Here is a 23,115-nt window from a genome sequence, read left to right as displayed (position 1 = left end):
AATTTCTGTTATTACTAGATTTATTTTTTATAAAGTTAAATGTTTAGTTAGCCTGAAATAAAGACCATTATAAATAAACTAGTCGAGAGACACGGCGTCCAAACGCCTGCTTAAGCCACAAGTAATTGAGTGTTTAACGCTGAACTCTCAAGTCTAAGATATCGTTCCGCACATCCAGGCCAAGGGCTGTACTGAAGGTATACAGTATGTGCTAAATACACTGGAGCGCCCACACCAATACAACATTTCGAGTTTAATATATTTTTTAGAATATAACTTTCCTGCGACTTTAGCAAGAATATTCGGCCAGCATTTCATTTTGTGTAATAAGTTTCTGAAAAAGTTCAAACATTAACTGTGACATCGTGACAGGTCAAGAAGAATCGGTTCCTTTGTCCAGTCGGTAAGGGTGCGTTTGTTAGTCTACCTTGGCATCTTATTTTACCACGCAAACAGAAAAATCTAACTTATTTTCATTAGTAAGGGCTTGGATACAAAGTTAGTTAGCTTTAATCAATATCTCCTCCGCAGAGCTCAATTTCAGTAGCGGTGCAAATTTGTTTCAATTTTATTTCTTTGTTTTTAACCTTGAGTTCTAAATAGTTACAAAATGTGATTCTAAAAACTCTATTATAGCGTCTATACTTAACTATTTTTAAAACATCATTGAAATTGGACGATTCAATGGTTGTCTTTTAATCTCTAGAGACAGTGGTACTACCTTTTGAATAATTGGAATGACACAAAAACTCAGGACATGTACCCCAAAGTTTGCTATCTTGTAAATTGAGTTGGGTTATTCCCTTTGCAGTTTTAAATAAGCTGGATCTAGACTGGCATATTTCTTTTAAACTCTTTTATTCGGCTTTTGATAAAACAATTAAATTTTTGTAGGCATTTCTTCCAATTTATTATACAATGTTGGAAGGCGATGTTTTTCAATCTTAAAATGGTTTGAGAAATTAGGATGGTCTTCTTAAAGCGGTAGGGAAATTTCGTATCTGTTGTCAACAGTTTTAAAAATAGTATCCGCAAATTCATCATAATACAACTTTTCGTTCTTTACAATACCTATAATCAATATTTCCCTAAACCTTGGTAATTTATTTTGAGAAATTTAACTTCCTTATTTACGTCACACTGAATACGTAGCATGTCTACTAGGTTGTTGCCGCTGTCTGGATAAAACCCATGTTCGCAATCGGTCCACCTAGTACCCAACCTACCTCCGATAACAACTATTCCCAACGGTGTACGTGTTGCGTTTCCTGAAACACAATCCCAGTAAAAGTCTGATCCTATTAGCATGTCAACCTCCTCCTCAGACCTCGAGTCAGCCAACTTCAATCCCTTCAAGTCTTTCGTGCAAAAATCACAATGTTTTTCTTAATGGGTAGACAAATATACGGTACAGAAGGACAATATACAACAATGAAAAGTAGTTTTAAAAGAAACTGCAATCTTGTTAGAACACAAATAGTGTTCTTAGAAGTATCGCATTGCAAAATATAAAGCAAACAGTTTAGAAAATCCTTTGCTTCGATCTTCTTGTCAAATTTCGGGTTGCGTAAAAGTATTTCAAAGGAATCTAAAAAACCTTAGTTTCTAATTGGTTATTATCTAAAAATCGGCTCCTGATTGGTCCTTAAATATAAAACAGCAGAAACTCGTTCCCGTGCTGGCAGGGCCCGGTTAAGTTTCTTGCCAATGCCCTAGCGGGCTGGTATTTCGTGCGCAGTTAACACCGGTGCAAACAAACAGACGGCCGATGGCTATTATTAAAGAGACTGGCCGGGAGACCCAGCGTCGAAACCACAAGTAACTATATAAATAATTTTGAGTGGTAAAAAAGCTCTTATACCAAACTAAATTAAAAACGTCATAAGAATAGCAACAAATTAGTCCAATCCGCTACCTAAAGCTAGACTTAAGGATGCTTCCCTTAAGTGTGAGATATGTTGGTCTCATTTTAATCTTTGTCTCCTCTAAATATTTTGTATCTATAGGATTATTTATTGTCTGTGTGTTTTTACATGTTAAGATTAATATATTATCACGTTTTCTATCCATGTATAATTTTAAACAAACCAATTTTAGGATTTGGCTAGCTACAAAGGCAGATTTCGAAGCAGCATCTTGCTTATGCCAGCTAGCTATTAAAGTTCTTATTCAGTTTGGTATATTGTTTTTTTATTTGTATTTGGGTTTGTGGCGATCTTACTTCCTCTTTTTACCTGTAACAGTAAAAAGTGAAAGTAGCCAAATACAGTTTGGCTACAACAAAATTCTTAATAATTCTTATGCTAAATGCAGTTAGGTAGCTACACCCTTTAGTACCTACTATTGTAAAAACTTATTCCGCAAAATAAAATTGTTGAGTAATTTTTTTAACTAGACAGGTTAAATAGCTAGCTATTTCCTGTATTTCTTTTTAAACTGAAGCTGCAACACATGAAAAGAGTATTTCGCCTATACACATGTGTGACACGTTTTACCTGTGCTAAGCGCTCAGTCCAATGTTAACAACAGACAGTTTCCTGTGTTTCTCTTTAACCAAAGTTGCGATAAAGTGTTTTTTGAAATAGCATATTATACCTATATGGATGTGCGACATTGTTTGCCAGTACTAAGCACTTGACCTGGAGTGTTCATCCCTGTGCCACAAACAATTTTTAAACTAGCACAGAAACTTATTTCGCAAAATAAAATAATATTGATCGATCGTTTTTGCAAAGACTGTGTTTCTAATTCAGAAACAATTGCAGTGAAGTTATTTTTTCAACCATATATTACACCCGAAACTATTGTTGTGTGCGCTTCACTCGATTTACAACATACCACATACCTGTACTAAAGCGCTCCACCTGAATGTGTGACACAGTTTGTGGCTCCTATTAAGCGCTTCATAGAGCATTTAACGGTCGGTTCACCAGTTACATAACTCGGTATTTCAACTCAGGGTTCTCGGTTAGTTTAGAGAGAATATTGCATCAGTGGAATCGTTGCCATTTTGATTAACAAATGACACACCTTATATGCTACTTATTATAATTATTCCATCCAATAAAGCGATGGAAAAATATTGGAACTTTTGGTAGTGGCATTTTCACGTTAGTTGGTGTTAGTGGGGTTTTCACGAGCCTATAATTAGCTATGAATGTTTAAAAAATGATACAAATAAACAAAAATATACTTTACTGACTAATGAATAATAAACTCCAGAAGAATTCATGTTGGGCTAAATCATAATAATGTAGTTTGAAGACGGATAATGACACCCATGTTTATGTTTTTTGTAAGCCTCCGTTTCTGAATATTAAATAGCATTTATTTCTTCTTTCGACAATGGATGGTAGGAAATATCTATTCATCAGATAACGCGACATATAGTAATCAATTTGCCCCTCTGCTGTTTTTTAAAAAGATTGACGTGTTCAATTTTCAATATGAATCTCTTCCTTCTTTTTTACAATATCCATAATGTTAGTAATGAAATGATACAATGAGGCTGAGGGCTTGTATTTCAGTATATACGGTATCACTGTCGCTAGAAGTCATTTAATTTTCAACATTATGTTAGACCTAAACTAGCCAGGAAGACCCTTCCTCTTGCCATGCTTCTTCAGACGTGCTCGAAGCGCAAGCGTCGGGTGGAGCACCCTCACATTACTGTCTGTTATTTGAAAAAAAAGTTGGAGAGAAATAAAAATATAGCTAATATTTATGTAGAGTATATTTTCCGCTGTTTTTCATGTTTAATATTACATGCATAATCTTGCGTGGTTACCATGAAGTGTCCATTTATATATGCCTCTTTAGACCGGGTTTCACCCAACGCTTGCGCTTTGAATACATAGGAAAATGCATAGCGTGATTGTTTTCATGGCTAGAACAAAACCTTCTCTTCGATTATTCATTTTCAAAAATATTTCAAAAATAATTACCATTATCTACCTCCTAACTGTCAGCATTAGATAAAAACGTCATTTACTTTAGCTCTCATGCGTCTTAATAAATTTATTATACGCATCTAAAAAAATCGGTAAAATAACTATGAAATGTTAAGTAATACTACCTATTTCATCTAGCTTATAACATAGCACTGTAGATGGAAATGCAGACACTAGTGTTACTGCAAATAACACACATGTACCAGTCCTTGGTGTTTCTAAAAAAAATCATAAGTATTTGAAAATATGGAGAATAAAATTAAAAAAAAAGCCACAATGAATTTGAAAAAAATTCATTCCAATGAATATTCTCAGATTATCTGTTGCAGATCGCAACAACATGAATCAACATCGCTGATTGATTACGTTTTCCGTTCATGAAATATAAAAAGCTGGGATATATTTGTTTTTAATTAGCCCTTTATTTTGATGCCATGTGAAACGAACAAAATGATAAAGGGAACAATGAAAAGCAGTTCATCTATATTATAATGCCCGTATACGTCTGTCCGTCCGTCTGTCTGTCACGCAAAATGGTAGCTTATGTGCAACGGGCGAACTCGTGGATTTTTCCACGGGCTAGCGACCAGTATAATATATTTAAGCAAAGTCCAAATTTTAGCCGACATGTGTTCTAACAATAAACAAACTATATATCTCCATGCTTTGTAATTATTCTGATATATCTTTGTAAAATTCTATATCTTTGGCATCGTACAACGAATAAGTTCCATACAGTGGAGAATTGTTATATAAAATCATTCTATTTTTTTAAAAAGGGTCTAAAAAGTTAAGCTAAAAATACTAATGAGTATTTGATGATAAAAAACTAATTGGTTAAAATTCCTTGTCGGTTAATGACCCGTTAAGAAAAATTCCGTTAAAATCTACTCACTTTACGAGAAACTCAGTTACTTCATTTCTTGTATTATTATTACAGCCCGTGGAGAATCCACTTAAATTTATTCTGCATTTCATCACAAAAGGTTTCCAAATGATTTCATTAAAAAACCTGAAAAAACATTTTACACGAAATCCCGTCCACTCAAAAACTTATAAATTAAAATTTACGAATTGGTTTTGGAAGTAAGAGAGAAAAATTTAAAAAAATTAATACCTCTAGATTCGCTAAAACGCTTTTTTAGCTGTGTGCTTGAAATATGAACATTCCAGTTTGTATATGAACTTTTGGGAAAAAGATTCCAGGTTAATCGAAACAGTTTCTTGAGACAATCACAACGTCAACGAAAACAAGGTGATTGGCAGAGCAGCAGTTCACTAACAAAACCATATGCTGGAGGTAAGCAAAAGTTCATTATTAAAACTAGGAACTTTCTTTAACAATCTCTCAATAGCTTACTGGGTTATGTACATCCTCTCGTAAAGGAGTGATTCCCAGGAAGGATTGCACAGGTGAAACTAGCAGGAAGACTAAAGAATTTCATATCCGTTTTGGAAATATTAACACAAGTTCTCAGTATCCTGTTAGTGGTGAAGGGCTACGAACTCGCGTTTCTGAGCAATCATTCTTATCAAACAACCAGACCGCCCAAACTAAATAAAAGTCCGGCAGAACTTGTGCAAAAGGAAATTCGGGAGATGTTTGAGGAGGGACCCATTCAACAGATTCCTTAAAGGGAGGGTGGGGTCATATTGCAGAAGAATATCTACTGGGGGAGCATTGAACGAAAGGGAAAGATCACTTCATATAAATCTTTAACCTGTTGGAATTGGGAGCAGTAAAACTTTTGCACAAGCGGAAATGGTGTTGTGGTAGCGCATTCGACTTGTAATCATAAGATTTCAGGTTCGAGACCCACTCCGGCGCACTTTAAATGTAGTGTTGTCATCCCATTTGGTGCCATCTACTGGCCGCTAACCGGTTTGTGTGGAAGGTAAGCAAGTTAGAGCAATGCTATACGTTGGCGGTAATGTAACATAGTTACTGTCAGACGGGAGGAAACCGTTAGGATGGAATCCCCAGGACGTTAAAACTTCCCGTTACTTACTACTTACTTACTTACTAAAACATGCATCATTGATTTTTGCAAAGTGATTTCTTTGGTTGAAGTCGATTCACATGCAGATAGACAATACTAATAAAAATGAGAAGCAGGGGCAGCTCAGTAATGAACAAAATAGCAAAAGAAATTTAAGAATACCTGTTGCAGAACTTGATCACGATTACTGTAGAGTACCCTTCGCGTGCTCTGAATCTCAGAGCATATTAGGACTCTCGCAACACATAGGACAGTCCAGAATGGACGTTAGAAAGATGGGTTTTCAATGCAGTATGTTGCAGGTATTTTTAACCCAGTAACTCAGGGTAAGGGTCTTCCATTGTTGCAGGAGTGTTTTCGCTACATTTGATGGCTTGCCAAGTCTCAAGCAGAGATTGCAATGTCAAAGCATTTCCGAATCACCAGAGGCTCTTATCAGCAATGCGCAAAGAAAAGGCTCTTTGGCTAGTAAAATAGACTAGCCGTTGTGGTAGTAGTTAGATTGATCCTTTTCGATGTCCTATCTCGCAGATAATGAATTATCCGCTGTTTTATTTGATTAGAGTTTGCAACATCGCATTATTAATGTACACCGTCAGTCAATTCATCACCAATGGGTACATGGAAAACTAGGGGGTTAAACACCCTCATGTTCTTTGCTGTCATGTATTTTTAACAAGAGGCCCCCTCCAACGAATAATTTCATTTGGGATGTGAACTCTAACATTAACAATGCATTTAGCACTTCCTTCTGCATCCACGGTATCTTACTTAAAGAAATTGGATATACAATTTTTTGCATGTCCACATTCTTTTATTTAAGGGAAGAGAATTGTTATTTTCAATTTTTCTAAATTAATAAAGCATGGGGGAAGGGAAAGGGGCACTACAGCAACCTCAGCCCCTATGGCAGGTTTAAGACTGTCCGCCGCTCAGAAAATTTCAGAGCACGGCCGTTAGTCTAAGTAATCAAACGTTTGAAAGAAAGCAGCCGCATTGTGATTACGATTTATAAATAAAATCATGTCAAATGAAATGATATTAGATATCGGATGAGATCTTATGAGGATTTTTGGGAAAGTGTTAATTTAAGCGGCTCACCGAGAAGACATCGAAGCAGCTTTGCTGGTTGCACTAGGTAAACACATAGTTGTTAGAGAAATAGATGCTAGCGATGATTTCAAAAGGGAAACTTTACAAGTCCAATGGAATGGGCCTGGGTGAAGGGCTCTTTGAGCATAGCTGATTGGATCACTAGGGGAGAGATCCAAAAGAGCTCGGCAGTTATTGTATTTGGCAGATGCATAGACAAGTCGCCGGTTCAGAACGACACCACCATTAAGAAACTACCAGAATGTCCAAAGATTTCTTTTGTCGCAGTGCCGTGTTTTCTTACTTTGTGAAAACGTTAGCTGAGGCGATTAAAATTGAGCAAACTCGAGCTCCTTACATATACAACAGCAAGGATTTTGAAATGATAGAAAAGATTCTTGTCGACGAACCAAGGTGGAGAATGAGGAAAAGGTGTGCTGACAAAGCGAACCGGCAATGTGCAGACAAATTTTGTTATTAAGGAAGCTCAGAGGACTAGTTAAGGATGGAAATTGTGTGTTCAAAGTATGGAGATGGAATTCTACTGAACTACTGAATCATTAGAGTGAGAACCCTACTGAAAAATATACTGTCGCGAAGTATTATCTGGATAAAAAAACGCAAGGAAAGAAGTCGCAAAGTCATAAGTAGCCTTCCCGTTGAGAGACTTTGCTTGTCCTCGCTGTTTAGTTCGAACAGTTAAGATTTCTTTGGACCACACCTCATTCGGGGTGAAGTCCGACAACGAGTCAGAGGAAAGTGTTATGGTGTGATAATAACATGTATGTTATCAAGAGAAGTTTACATCAATTAAAGTCACGACTACTTGACAGATGATTTGCCTCAAGTGTTGTGACGATATTTAGTTTACGAGATTGGCTGCTAAAGACTTACAGCGATCCAGTTTCCCAGCTTGTGTGTGTGTGTGGGGGGGGGGGGGGGGGGGGGGGTGGCGGTTCAATTCAGCAATATGGTTTACGATATAACACAAAGTAGAAGTTTTCTCCTGCGGATGGTCCATAATTCAATGGTGTAACAGCAGCTTCGTTGAAGCCATTGAAATTGGGGAGCAAATTATGACGTTCGGTGAGATATAAGCCGTCATGTTCAAAATGGCTTAAATTTTCAATCAACGACCAGTTTAAAGATTAATATTTCGAACTTCGTTCGCGGAATCAAAAGATAGACAAACAGTAATCACAATATGCAGCCACTGGGAAAGAATCAACAAATATGTGGTCTAGGAATGAAATAATTACACTCTTTTTAAAGATTTCCTTTGTATTACTAAATAAACAAGAATAGCAGATGGAATTACTTAAATTGTTCGAAGATGAAAATGACAGAAATGCATTGATATTAGTGATTGACAAAATGGTTGGTGTAACGTTCTCAGCTAACTTACATATGCTTAAATTCGCGCAATTTGAAATCCGAGCAGAGCCTGGCTGCTCGAATTTTTAGGCTACGATGGACTAAGAGTCAAAACAAAATGTTCAAATAATTAGAAAATGGTTTAAAAAAATTTTAAAACAATAATCCGTTTAAAGAATTTGTTTTTCAAAATTGACATCTTTATGAAAATAGTGCCTTCATCATTTCTATTTTCAGTTATAATAATTGAAAGAAATTGCACGAACAGATGTACTTCCAGTTCGCAAAATTGAAAGGCAAGAAGGTTAAGCTAATTTCTGTCCACACGATTTCCAGCATAACTAAAGTAGCTACTATCCATAAATTTTATTTCACGAACAGATGATTCATCTTTATGATTGATATGATTAATAAAGTTGCATCATGCATACTTAGTATACTTAAATTTATGACAAGCTAAGAGCTTACAAAACAACTTACAGATATTTTTGCACATTTTCAATCCCAATTACGAAGTTATAGAAAAAAAAACACCTTGAGACAAACCAGCGTGGTGTTGTATATTAAAAAAAAAAGATTTTGTAAACAAGTAACAAAAAAGCTTTGTTTTGGAAATGTTTAGGTTCTATTTACATTACGCGTATGTAACATATTTTATTTTCTTTGTCTTGCTGTCTTCTTCTTAAACCTATAAAAAACAGGTAGTTTAATAAACAGTATATTAATTTAGTCTGAAAATTTAATTCTATAAGTTTATATTTCTCCTCAGTCTTTTAGCGACTTTACAAAGGAAAAATAAAAAAAGATGTTAAAATTAACTAAAAATGTCATTTATTGATAATCTGGTCTAAATGAGTCCAAGTGTTCTAATTTTTCCACCGAAGTTTTCGGCCATTTAATCATGCTAAAAAAAAGAAAGAAAGAAGGAGAGAGAGAAAGAAAGAGAGAAAGAAAGAAAAAGAGGCAGAAAGAGAGAGACAGATCTAGTTCTCTTAGATAACTTCTTATTTTTGTTGGGTTATCTTCTTAGATAAACCCAAGAAAACTCTTTTGTTTGAAGGTATAAAAGTGGAAAGACTGATGTTAGTTTTGCCTGGCTACAAATGCTGTTAGCGAACGATATTTTTCAGCTTTGAACCGCATAAAAACTTACCTTCGAGCTACAACTACTGATACACGGATGAATAATCTGATGGTATTTCACAAATCATACACTGATAATATGAAGTAGCTAACAAATTTATTAAAAAGAGAGAAAGTCGTTCAGGAATTTTCGAATCCTTCTCATAGATCGTTATTATAAATTATCGTTATTATAAAAATCACTGAATGTTTTAAGGGGACTGGCAGCACATTTTAAAAAGTCCAAATGCGATGTAAATTTTCTAAAAAGTGGCAGCACCCTTAAAATTTCTAGTGTTCTTATCATTTTTTATCTTATTGTAGTCGTGTGATGTAAATATGTGTTCCTTTGTACCTTTTGGTTTTAATGGAAATTTTTATCTAAATTTTGATGCCAATTAAACAATGCTGCTTTTCTAAATTGCAAAAATATCGAAACATTCATCGTGATTTTTAACATTAAACCATGAGAGCGTTGACGTCTGGAAGGGCATTTTCCGCCAATCGAGAGATGTCAAAAATTTTCATTTAGCGCCCACAATGGGGGCGCCTCGGGTAGAAATTCAGAATATATATTTTTTTCCAAAATAAAAAAATTGTGGTTACGGCACTGCTATAGAATAGCCATGCTCTTTTTTTCAGCTGAAAATTCCAATCCGCTTGGAACTTTCATTCCCAATTCATCAAGCGAAGAAGTCCATATGACCTAGTATACATGATGATCCATAACAAAAGCATCCATCTTAAAATACTTTTCCAAAATCAATGGTATATGTTTAAGACATATGACATTCTTGATTGATGGGGTATTTAAGGCTTCCATAGTTTGCTTGTATCATGACAAAGAAAGAATTATAGAATCATATGACACTTTTAGTAAATAAGGCTTGTTTTACACCTTATATTTTTTCATTAGAAATCAGTGACCAATGAAATAACGTCTCTAGGGTGGAAACAACTTTATCAAGACTCATGTCCCGCTATCCGCTGAAGAACATTTTCAATGCCGACAAATTCGGTTTGTTTTTCAGTGATCGCTGGTCAAAACATACCATTTTACAAAAGAAAATTGTGTTAGTGGCAAGCACAGCAAATTTCGGTTAACTGGAATGACAGCAGGCAATGCTTTTAGTAAAACATTGTAAATGTTTCTTATCGACAAGTCAGTAACTCCTCGTTGCTTCAAAGTCCTTAAAAACATCCCGTGCTCAAAGGAAACCTGGATGAATTCCGAACAGTTTGAAGAATGGGTAAAGGAACTCGATCGCAAGTTTGGCGCCAACGGGAGAAAAATTGTTTTGATTATCGATAAACGCTATGTCGGAGGTATCAGGTTTGCAATGGGTGAAGCTTATATTACTTCCTCCCAACACCAATTTAATCACGCAACCGATGGATCCAGGTGTTACTCGAGCCTCAAAGCGAAATATCGTTCTTCTCACGCAGTGAAAAAGCAGATCCTAAAAAATTTGGAGAAGAGCAATGAGCTTTTTAATTCTAACTGCTGTGACAATGTTACAAGTAGCATGGGATTCTGTTCCTAACCAAACATTGCGAAACTGTGGGAAGAGCACTAAATGATAAAGATGATCCGTTTGATGATATGGAAGTAGAGGAAAACATCGTGAGAAAACTGCAAGATGATCTTAAAAAAATGAAGGGTAACTTTCGTGTGAATTATCAAATGACAGCCGAAGAACTGGTAGACGTGCCGGGAATTCTGTGGACTCCAGTGATGAAAAATCAGATGACAATGAACGAAACGAATTACCACTTCCAAGCCATCATGACAAAGATGTAGTAAATGCCAAATAGGGCCGTTGATCTAGAAAATATACTGAACAAAAAGCAGTTAAATATTGATGACTATTTCTAGACGACTTAAAAAAAAGTCTTTAATATTCGTACTGTACATATTACGTGCCTCTTATTACTTTTTGTGAATTTACAAAGATTTTCCTCTGTAACCCATTTTTTCCACTTTGCCACCTAAAAATTCGAATTAGGAAGACACTCCCTAATTCGATTCTCTCTCTAATTCAATAAAATGGTAGCCCCCCTGGAAAATAAAATTAGATAAATCAACTGTACATCGACTTCTATTGCCTTGCTAACGTTATATTCAACATTTTAAAAGCAGAATATCTGCCGCCATAAAATCGTTTTCGATACGCCCAATCGATTACACATTCTAATGCAGAATTGTGTGCGTCTTCTTCTTTAAAGCATTTCTCCATTTGCCCTGCTTAGCTTCTTCATTATATACAACGTAAAAAAAATATATTACGAGACATCGAGACCACGACACGGCAATTCCGGACGCCGGTCCGGAACTGCCGTGGTCCGCCATCTTTTAAAATTGATTACTAGAAATAAGGTAATTGAAACTGAGATCAAAGTATTAAGCCCATCATATACCTGGAATTTACGTGCATGTGAGTGTGTAAGTTTCAGCTCTAGATTCTGTAAAGACAGGTATATAAGAATTATGGAAGTGTGTGGAAGAATCATGGAAGGATTATGAAAGTATATGGAAGTATATGAAAGAATCATGGAAGTATATGCAAGAATCATGAAAGTATATGGAAGTATATGGAAGTATATGAAAGAATCATGAAAGTATATGGAAGTATATGAAAGAATCATGGAGTATAGAGAAGAATCAATGAAGTATATAGAAGAACCTTGAAAGTAGAGGAATCCTGGAAGAGTTATAGAAGTATATGAAAGAATCATGAAAGTATATACAAGAATCATGGGCGTGTAGGAAGGATCCCGGAAGTATATGGAAGAATCATGAAAGAATCACGAAAGAACACAACATGATCAACATTAAATAGTTTTATCTTTTCATAAAAAATGCTACATACATTAATCATAATAACAAAACATTAAAGAATTATGTGGCTAAAATAATATTTAAACTGATTTAACGTTCAGCCAATCACATTGAGCATTTTTGAGACTATCAACCATCACACCCTACACAAAAGATCGATTCGAAAAATACAATCGGAGTTACTTAAAAGCTTACGGCGACGAAACGTCGTCACAACGGGGAGGGAAACTGAAGCCAGGTAATATTAAACCTAATATTTCGTATATATTAAAAACAGAAGAAACTAAATATCGATATTTTATATTGACGTTATATTGTATAAAGTAAACTAAGTATTGACTATCTCACATTTAAGTCAAAAAAATATGACTCTTCTCCACCCTACAGGAATTTAATTTCACGTATCAAACAAGAAAATTTGTTTAAAGGTAAAAAAAAATCAGAGCGATAGAGAACAGCCTTGAATTTATGACTGTGTTGGTATGTAAAAATCGAAATATTTGAAAATCATGTCGATAAAAAGGTTTTAATTATATCTACCTTACAGCCTACATCTTTTCGTAGCGTATTTTTCTTTTTAACAATAACAAACTTTTAATACCTCTTCATTTAGCGTATAAATGCGAAAAAAACACGTGGTCAAAACAGAAGGAGATAGAAAACAAAATTAAAACAACAGAGATTTTACCACGACCGAACAACCAACAAAAATTATTATACATTTTTTTTAAATGAGACTTTTTCAAGGTTTCCCTTTCAAAGTCACCCGACCAGCAGGAAACTCTTTTTAAGTATCACAATGTTAAACCCAATACACCTGCGCCAGGAGGGTACTTAGAATACACAAAAAGGTCAAGAAATAAGCCACATGACAATGTTTACTGGGCCCGAATATTTACCTTATTACCTACACGCATGCGCAAACATAGAAAAAATATTAATCTTTATTATATACATAGAGCTACAATATTAATAAATAAAAAAAAAAAGAAATATAAGCTACTAATGTAACTTTAAATTGAGCCTTAAAAAAGTGAGCGAGTCAAACGCAAAACTTGTAAAATACCGTTTCTTCGGTTTCTTTTCAAAACAACAACACAAACGACAACAACAAAGTGGCATGTAAAAATAGCACGAAAACTATCCTGATTTTGGTTATGCTTGATGGTTGGCTTCACCAAACGAAGTAGTACATTATCAGTAAATTTATACATCTATATATTTTAAAAAACGTTTTGGTAGTATCTTAAAAAAAGTGTTATTTCTCTTCTCTTCTTCTAATGCTATGAACACACGAAGGAAAATTTTGTTTACATCTCATCGTGTATTATTAGTGCAATTTTTTCGTGCATGGCGCTTCAAAGTCGCTTATTTTGACCTACTTCAACCCCAATTGATATTGTGCAAGACGAAAGTATCGGTACCATTCCCATACACACCCAAGACGATATCAAATATGTCGTAAACTGACAAGATAATGTCGGCAACTATATTCTAACCGTTAACAACAGGCCTAAGGGGATCAGCCAGTATATCCTAACCATTTGCGTGTCATTTCACACAATAACATTTAAAGCAACACCAACAGGTACATGAAGGTTGTTATCTTATCTCTTTAGTAGCGATAACCTGATGAGGAATGATCCACCGAAACGCTCCGCTTCTTCATCATCAGTCTGCGTTGTTGCAGAGCTGCTTCGAAGCTACCAGGACGAGCAGCTTCCGGCTCATCTATTTCAGCAACCGACATCACAGTGTTACTGTGTCTTTTCGGGAAGCGGTTTGGTTTGGGTAGAGTCTGCGGTCCAACTGGAGAAGAATTGCGTCGCTGTGGAGCTGGCGGTGGCGCTTTCTTGTACGGCGAAGATGTTGGGCTAAGTTGCTTTAATAAATCTTGTGGATTTTGGCCATCAAAAACTTGAAATACGCTAGGTTTCGTTGGCGCAGCTTGTCTATTTGCAACATTATTTGGTTTCGATTTGGGTAAGTTCATTTTATAACTAGGAAAGACTGGAAACGATTCTCCATCTTCTCCCAAGCTGTTCGACCTTTGCTTTAACGGGTCGCGTAAACTTGACGTGTGTATCTTATTTCTTCGGAAGTGACTCCTGTCAATCGTTGCATATTTCATGTCATCAGTGGCGTAATTCTGATGGAATCCTCCGACATCGTTTTTCGTGGAATGATACGATGGATATACGTTGTTGGAGATATCACAACCGCTAAGATAGTCCTGCTCGATGATATCGCTGTCGCTGCCGCTTTGATAATAGTTCTGCATGGTAGTGGTTGATGCTAGTTTGTTTTGCGAAGTCAAAGAGTTGTAAGAACCAATACCAGACGAGTCTGATGTTGTCTCGATACTGGACCAGCTTGTGCGTGTTTTAAGTGCTTTGTGGATGTTTATCATGTCTAAAAAAAAAGAGGAGGGTATAAGGAAAACAAATTTTTAGTTCGTCTGACCTCACCTTTCCTGTGCATTACAAAACGTGCTATACAGATGAAGCTACTTTAAATGTACTGAAATTTATTGAGTTTTAACGAAACTCTAAGTTAGATACTGTGCGATTTCTCATAGTCACTGTAAAATGTTCTTAAAAGAGCTCTTATTAAGTTTTCTATGCTTTGATTCTTTGAAATTAAAAATCTTTTTTTCAAAAAGGAAATTTCATGAGTCTTTTACCTTTTCTTTTCTAGGAGTGATCAGGTTTGACAAAAACAGAAATTTATTGACAAAAAAAATAAAAAATTAAACGGTTCCCATAATCTGACAAGTGAAAAAAAAACGAAGGTAAAAATAAATTAAATTTTTTTTCTGTTTTGGCAACTTTCATTTCAAAAGTAGTGGCCACCCTGACCTATTTAAAACATGCCACCGGAAAGACTGCATATAAAAAGCACTTTTAAGGCAGTCACAAAGATTAACCTCATTTACTAAAAAATTAATCCTAAGAATCACTGTTTCTTTTCTTCTTTCGTTTGTACATTGAATTAAAAACTTTTTTTAAAAAGAGATTATAATTCTAAAATCTCTTGAATTCGAACTCGAGAAATTGTAGTATGTTTACAACTTTATAAAAATATGGAATGTTAATTGAATGTATCAATTGAAGTATGATCAAGCATTCTCGCGGACGAGAACGCGTAAAGACACTGGTTAAACCAATCACGGAAATGGTATACGCACGCCGTTTTTGTGGTCAAACCTTTCATAAATGAATGGTGTACGCATGTTTTTTTTGTGGTCAAACCCATAAATTCAAGACTAGTTATCTTTGTCTTTTAACTACATTTCAACGCGTTTTTTTTGCTTTTAAGTTTTGTTTGATTAAGATTTCTACTGGAAGGTTTGACCGTGAAAAGTCCTTGTTGTAAGCCAAAGAAGAGTACGTAAGGAGAATATACAAATACGAGAAGCAAAAAAAAAACCATTTCCTTCTTTCTTAATCCGCGTGGTTTAAATGTATGAACACATGACGAAAACATCAATATTTGTCCTGTAGCATTGACACAAATTAATCTATTTGTCTACTGTTATCTCGAACATATGCTTGTTAACAAATATAAAACAAACATATCGTCACAGGGGAGTGCACATTTTATTTCAACAGAACCAAATGATTCACACAAAAACAACAACAATAGATTAACACGTAGAAAAAACTAATTAAGTTACCATGGTAACGTAATGTACATTAATGCCGTAACTTAATGACATTAAAGTTAATTAATTATCCATTATTTCATAATCTCTACTTAAAATACAACAGTCGGGGTTGTCTAAAACATATCAATATATAATGCCAGCTTTAAATATGTTTAACATCACATAAAACAATAAAAACATATAAATTTAGATTAATCTTAACTTTTAATCTTTTATCTTTTATTTTATTAACTATTTTATTATGCAAGATTATTTTTTCTACAATGCCAAATGATGTAGATAGCTCCTTAATCGTATAACAATGCGTTTACAAATTCTACATGCGATACACTTTATTTTTTAGTGTTTATATTTATTAGAGAAAAAGTTTTTACCTACAAAGTTTAAAAAGTGAGTTATAGTCGAGATAACGTGTTAGTCAGTTACTGGATTATGTGAATCATTTAGTTCTAAAATAAAAAGAGAAAAAAAAATAACTTTTTTGGTTGATACACATCAGAAATTATCAATAATGTGTTCAGTATATGTGATTCCACAACATTTATGAAAAGTTTTTGGAAGTTTGTGAGAGCTGCGCTCTGGTATACCATTACAAATGTAACCACATACCCTTTAAAAAATAATGTAATGAAACGACGACAATATTAATCTACTGATAAAAATGAAGCAGATCCAGGGAATAAGGTTAATACTCGGCACTTGGGTAGGAGGAAAACAGAGCGGGACAACTAGCCGCAAAAAAACACATGATCTATCAGAAATCAAAATAAATACATACTAACCAGAGCTATTCTGTGAATGTTGCAGATCATCGCTTTCATTACCATGCAAATCATCAGGTGGTGGAGGTGGGAGAGTGTCGATTTCTTGCACTGTATTTGCATCATATAGCGGTGCAGCATTACTGTGTTCAAGGGACGACGATGACGAAAAAGATGAATGTGACGAGATGCTAGCAGGTGATTGACAAAAGGTTGGCATTGGTACACTAACTGGGATAGGATCAATACCGTTTTTATACGAGCTCGGAAGAGTTTGGCTACGATTCAATGGTGCTCTTTGTGCATTTCCTTGACCCATTGTAAGAGATCGATCTTTTACTATCGGTGGGCTGCCAGGCGGACTCTAAAAAGATATTAGCTATGGATAATCTTCTAATTTTTAAAATAAAAGCTATAGAGATAATCCAGGTAACTTTTAATGAAGCAAACAACTTTGCGAAAGTCGTTTATCCTGCACCAAAGTTTAAAAACCATTTGAGTAAAACTTACAGAACTTGTTGATGAATCTCGACTATCTGGGTTTAAACTTTCAGGTACTTTGTAAGCCTCAATGGCATCTTCTGACATGGCTGGAAGTTGACTTGGGTGAGCACATTGCTTTGCAGTTTCTTCGACTATTGATTGTAATTGTTCTATTTCTGCTATTAATGTTATCTCTTGCTCCACACACGGTTTGTAGCACTTGAAAAATTGAGCAGTACGTGATCGTTCCTCTATCATAACTTTGCGTAAATATGATTTTTCTTGCTCTTCAAGTGTTTTACATATATGGTTAGCTACCTTCTGCGCATCACGATATTGATCGGTGTATTCTTGTTTTCCAATTTTCTTGGACGCTTTCTTTTTTAGTTTTGCAGCATCAGCACTTGCTTTTTTTAAATCGCCTTTTAACTTTTTGTAATCTAACCAGAAGAAGAAAAAAAAGAAATATAATACTGCATAGATACTTAAAATTTATGCCAGGGGAAAATGAATTGCTATTTTAAAATTCTACTTATAGACCCAGAAAAAATATCAATGTCAGGTTAGATTTATATGCTAGTACTAGAATAGATGCATTCAATATTAACTGCTTATTTTCCTAAAATCTCTGACATTTCACTTGAATTACTGACATTTTTCTTATGTTCCAGGGTGATTTGATCCAAGCATACTTAAGGCAGTTTTTGCAGATGTAAATCTGTTTTTATTAGCCAGAGTGATATCGATAAAATAGACTGCAAAAAAATTAATTCCAATGATTTAAGGATGGTTGGATCTAAAATTAAATCATTGCTGATATTTTAAATAATATGAAATAGCTTTGACTGTTCATTTGAACCGAAAATTCTTGACATTTTACAAACATATTAATAAGGAAATTGCTGATATTCCTGAACTTTTCCTGACATTTAACATTTCAAATTCCTGACAATTGTTGACAAAGTGGGTACACCTTCAAATAACACCACACCAATATGGAAGGTGTTATTTTAAATCAAACAAATGATGGTAGTGGATAAGAAAATGTTCAGCTTGGTTTTTTATTGACATTCACACTATGGAGAATTAATTTGATACCTTTTGCATGGTCTTTCTCCATCTGTGATGTAGTCTTTTTCCAATCGTCAATGTAATCTTGCAACGGTGTTACAAAGCTGTCTGCTAATATACTAAATATAAGGGAACATGAATTAAAGGAAAATAGTTCCAAAATAAATTAACAGAAACCAAAAAAAATGACCATATAAGAAAAATAAATTATAACCAACCCAACATATGTTTTTAACTTGTGTTCAATTGCACGATGTCTCATTACAATTTTCGTAAAAGAAACTCCAATATCTTTTGTTGCACCTAAAAATGCGAAAGAGCAAAAAATTTTGATTAGAAAATATATTATTATAAAATATAAAAACACTTAGATTATAAAATTACTAAATTTACACTAAATTTATATATGGCCATATTTTTTAAACAATACTTAAAAAATGTTGCAGCCGCAAGTAATAACAAAGCAAACCAGGCTTTAAAAAAGACTTTATGTATGATAGTCTAAGGGGGAAACTGAAAATAAGACATGTCTGTATTATTTTATCATTTGTCGTCTAAGTAAAAATTATCACCATTTCACAAAAATATTTCTTGTCAATCTCTCTGGACTGTAAATATATTTAATTCAAATAATTGTCAGAGATGTTTTTAAATTTACTTTTTTTTCTTTTTTTAGGGGGGGGGGGGGGGGGGGGGGGGTAGGAAGGCTTTACATGAGGGGGTATTTATTACACAAGAAAAAATTATAACTTTTTTAGTTCTGTTGACATCTTCAGATGACATCTTTCAGTCCAATATTATTTTATCGTACATATTTCCAAACCAGAAAAAAAGTTGCAAACATTTTAGATGTGTAAGATTATTTAATGGAAGATCTTAAGGTTTAAAAATATGACTTTGAAGTGAAACTGTTTATCACCCTGGTGTAGCATGTTTATTTGAAGTCTCTGCAAACATTTTAAACTGGTAGAGCAACAATTTTAAATCAAAATAACTATAATTATTGACTCCACCAGATGTTTACAGACAGTCTCATCTTCTTGTTAGCTCTCCTTAAGGAGGATCTCCTTTAGGACAGGAAATGGTTAAGAAATGCCAGCTGTCATTACAAGTCAGTTAAAAGTTTGTGGTCACAAATTTCATTTTTTTCTCATAATGTATAATATGTGTTGGTCGCAGGACATGTTTCATATAAGCAACATAAAAAATATCTGGAAGCTATAACTGACTTCTAATGCAATCAAATAATGCTTTTAAATATGTTAGAACTTTAAGATATCTTAAAAAAAACACAAAAAGAATAACCTGGCAATACTTATTATAAAAAATTTCTTTTACACAATATTAAACATAAAACAATACCGATTAGTTTTATGCAGCTGTTACAATTCTGTGTATGAATGAATTTCACACAAATTGTAAACATTGTAGAATAAACTTAACATAAACTGTGAATGAGTTGTGAAAATGAGTGAAAGCAGCTGTAAATTTTAACACAGGGGTGAGTCATATGTTGTGGGCAGTAAGAAAATTCTCCTAGTTGAAACACCTTACACTTCACTGACAATGAAGAAAAAAAGCTCACCAATTAAATTAAGGAGAGCCTTTACCTATTATGTATAAAAGCATGTTTATATAAGTGACAATTAGTTACCCAGGACAACCCCTGTGTTTACACCGGTATCAATGAAAACCTTGTCATAACACTTTTCATTGATGTGTTTAACAACCTTATAGTAAGCAGTTGCCATCATGTGATAAAATTATTAAGTTATAGAAGTGTCCTGGCAATTATAAAAGATAAAGAGGGAGGGTTATAAGGAAGAAAAATAATATAATAATAAAAAAATAACTCTAATATAATAATAACTCTGCAATTAAAATATGAATTGACTGGATAATAAGGCTGGCCACACAAAAACGTTTTTCTTAACATTAATTGGGGAACATTTAATGGAGAATTATACTTTTTTGTTGTTAGTGTTGTTAGTGTCACTGTTAAAAAACAGAACTCATTAAGGAAAGACTTTTTTAAATTACTTCTGCTATAAAAACTTCTCAAATTTAGAAAAGGAAGAGTGAAATCTTTTGATTATATCCATATATACATAATACAAATATTATTCATGCATATGTGTTTAACACGCAAACGCTAAATGCTTTAGCTACTTACTAGATGTGGTTAAAACACAGACATACGGCTTTGTTTGTTGTGGCAATTAAACAATAAAAAAATGTAATGGACACATAATAAACTTGTGGGTGAAAATATGCTATTTAAGAGTTTATTTGGTTGATTTTACACTACTTTTACAAAACTTAAAAAAATGCAATGTATGTTTTCTTGTTTACAAGAAAAACAAATCAATTTTTATTTCATGAGAAAATGTCGAAAAGAACAGACTAAACAGTGTCTTGTCTGGTTGTCATAAAATGTGACAAGCGTTAAAGAACAGTTTTTAGCATTGCCATTCATGTCTTGAACATACACTATAACGTTGTTTATTCAGTTTAATCATTGTGTATTTTTACGATGACCAGTCAATCATATGTGTTATTGAACAAAATATTGATGTTCTTTTAACACACTTAAAGTCTTATCTTGTAAACAATGATATACTTATCTTTGCTCCTTTGCAGCTTCACTGGGAACAAACTGGGCAGTGAAGTTAGTTAAGGCATGAAAAATACTAGAAACAATGCCCCGGTGTGAACAGGATTTACACTTCTTACTCGAATTTGAACCACAGCAGTAGTCCACAAACAAAAACAAAAATTTTGCATTAAAATCTTTTTTTGTTGACATAACATAACATCACTCCAGTATAGTATCAGAAATATTTATTTAAGAGATGATAAAGTTTAAAATCAGCTGTATGAACAAACCAACATGTTCAAAATAAAGCCACAGTACCACTGAGAAATTCTTGTGTGAAAAATTGATGCTCAATATGAGCTAGAAAAATTATGGCAATTAAAAAATTGCTTTATATATTTACTATTTACTTATAAACTTTTTCTTTTAAAAAATGCCCTTTGTTAAAGCACAAAAATCGGGTAGAAACAAATAATAAAAAGGACAACAAAAATGACAAGGTGCATTTAGCATTATACAGAACAAAACTGTTTTTGTTTCATACCTTTAGAATTTGTGTTTGCATCAGCTATTTTTTGAAAAGAATCCAAGAAAGTGTCTGCCGTAACTGCTGTTTGCCTAAAAATAAACATACTATAATTGTTTACAATATTAATTTTGACTACTGTACGCAACAATTTAGTTTCAAATATTTCAATTACAAAATACATGTTAAACCTTAACTTATTTATTTACTTAAATTGATTTTTTAAGTGCCTAGCATTTTTAAAACTTTTTTTCTAATTAAGAAAAGACAAAATGCCTAAAGGAGTATAATTTTTTATTACACACTTACAACCTGTAATAATAGGTTGTGTACAGTATATATGGCATAATCATAGCAACAACATTTTGGTGAACACTCACACTTATTTTAAAAGTTATAATAGACATGTGCTTTTAAAGAATTGCTTTGTGATTACATTCATTTCTCAAAGTTGGCAGGACTTTTTAGTAACCCACCAATTTAGATTTGAAAATTCAACGTATAGCAGAAAGTAATTCAACTTACCATGAGGCCTTGAAGAATCTGACTAAATTGGTGAGTCTAGTTAACTTAACGTATTGTTAGAAGACAAAATAATCAGAGTTTTCAGATGGGCTAGCACATATCCAGTTAAGGGATTTTTTGTTAAACTAAAAGTGACATCAGATACCAATTTTCTGTCATTAAAGCTTTATGTTATTATAGGCTGCAGCTATGTTATATAGCATTTTTCGCACTTGTATCATGTAAATTTAAACATTAAAATGACTAACCACCAACTATTAACATTATCAATTTTTTATGATATAACTTGCTATAGCTATGAAACATATATTCTTGCTTTATGAAACCTCTTATGCTAAATATAGAAAGCTCAGAACTATTCATTTATATCAGTAAGTCAGTATCCTAAAAAATCAAGTTAGTCAGCTATCCGAATCGGATTTTGTAGTTAATATCTTTATAGCTAGTAGCTAAAACTTACTTTACAGCAGCGTAGAACTTTGAAGCTTTAACTAAAAAGTCTTCCCAGAGTGGGCCAGTTGTCTACATATAAATAAAATAGATCATAATTACTTGAAAGTTGACTAAACTAGATATTTTCCAATAGCATGACATGTTTAGGGCTATTATATTATATATGAAAGATTTGTTAGTTATTGTGTAGCTAGCGTAGATAAAAGTAAAAAAAAACACAACAAAAGCTTTAGCTAGCTTTTACCTTCATATCCCCAACGATATGGTTAAAAAGGCTTCCTGACTCCTCAGTATCTCCCATTTCTGTACATATATTTACAATAAATTTTACTGGTAAAAGTCTCAAAGGACACAATGTGGTTTCTTCTTGTTGTAACTTCACCAGCCAGGCTATAATAATAACGAACAACAAAACATTTATTCGATGTGAGGTAATTCCTAGATTGATACTATCATGACCAACTCCCGTCGATGATAGTAAGTAAAAATATTTCAATGCCAGGGGTAGATATTTTTTTTATCTTCTGATGTCATCTATGAATAAATATTTATTATATTGTATAATCCTGTGACTTTGCAAAAAAAAGTTTTGATTTTTGTGTTATGTCTAGTAAAACAAAAATATGTAGTGATAAAGAAAGTTGAAAAAAGAAATT

At 33.7% G+C, this 23,115-nt stretch overlaps 1 protein-coding gene across 1 annotated transcript; it reads right to left on the bottom strand.

Moving 5' to 3' along the window:
- Positions 1-12,364: 12,364 nt before the first annotated feature.
- On the bottom strand, positions 12,365-22,956 carry LOC130613970 (protein MTSS 2-like). Its single transcript, XM_057435350.1, has 8 exons — positions 22,704-22,956; positions 22,467-22,528; positions 21,500-21,573; positions 18,578-18,662; positions 18,387-18,478; positions 17,316-17,728; positions 16,827-17,169; positions 12,365-14,789 (listed from the first exon to the last, which is right to left on the bottom strand). Exons 1-8 carry the CDS (start codon positions 22,758-22,760, stop codon positions 13,993-13,995), a joined length of 1,923 nt encoding a protein of 640 aa, XP_057291333.1. The 5' UTR covers positions 22,761-22,956; the 3' UTR covers positions 12,365-13,992.
- Positions 22,957-23,115: the final 159 nt, after the last annotated feature.

This window comes from Hydractinia symbiolongicarpus, chromosome 11 (genome assembly GCF_029227915.1).
Source record: "Hydractinia symbiolongicarpus strain clone_291-10 chromosome 11, HSymV2.1, whole genome shotgun sequence".
Taxonomy (NCBI): domain Eukaryota; kingdom Metazoa; phylum Cnidaria; class Hydrozoa; order Anthoathecata; family Hydractiniidae; genus Hydractinia; species Hydractinia symbiolongicarpus.
Note: the sequence above shows the minus strand (reverse complement) of the source record. Positions and strands in the feature narration are given on the sequence as shown.

What these genes read in the sequence shown, in the direction of transcription:
- LOC130613970 (XM_057435350.1), bottom strand. Translation starts at nt 22,760, where the DNA reads ATGGGAGATACTGAGGAGTCAGGAAGCCTTTTTAACCATATCGTTGGG. An exon ending in ATATCGTTGGGGATATGAAG is followed by an intron (nt 22,529 to 22,703) that starts GTAAAAGCTAGC and finishes ATTTATATGTAG; the next exon opens with ACAACTGGCCCACTCTGGGA. An exon ending in ACATTCACAGAATAGCTCTG is followed by an intron (nt 14,790 to 16,826) that starts GTTAGTATGTAT and finishes CTTTTTTTTTAG; the next exon opens with ACATGATAAACATCCACAAA.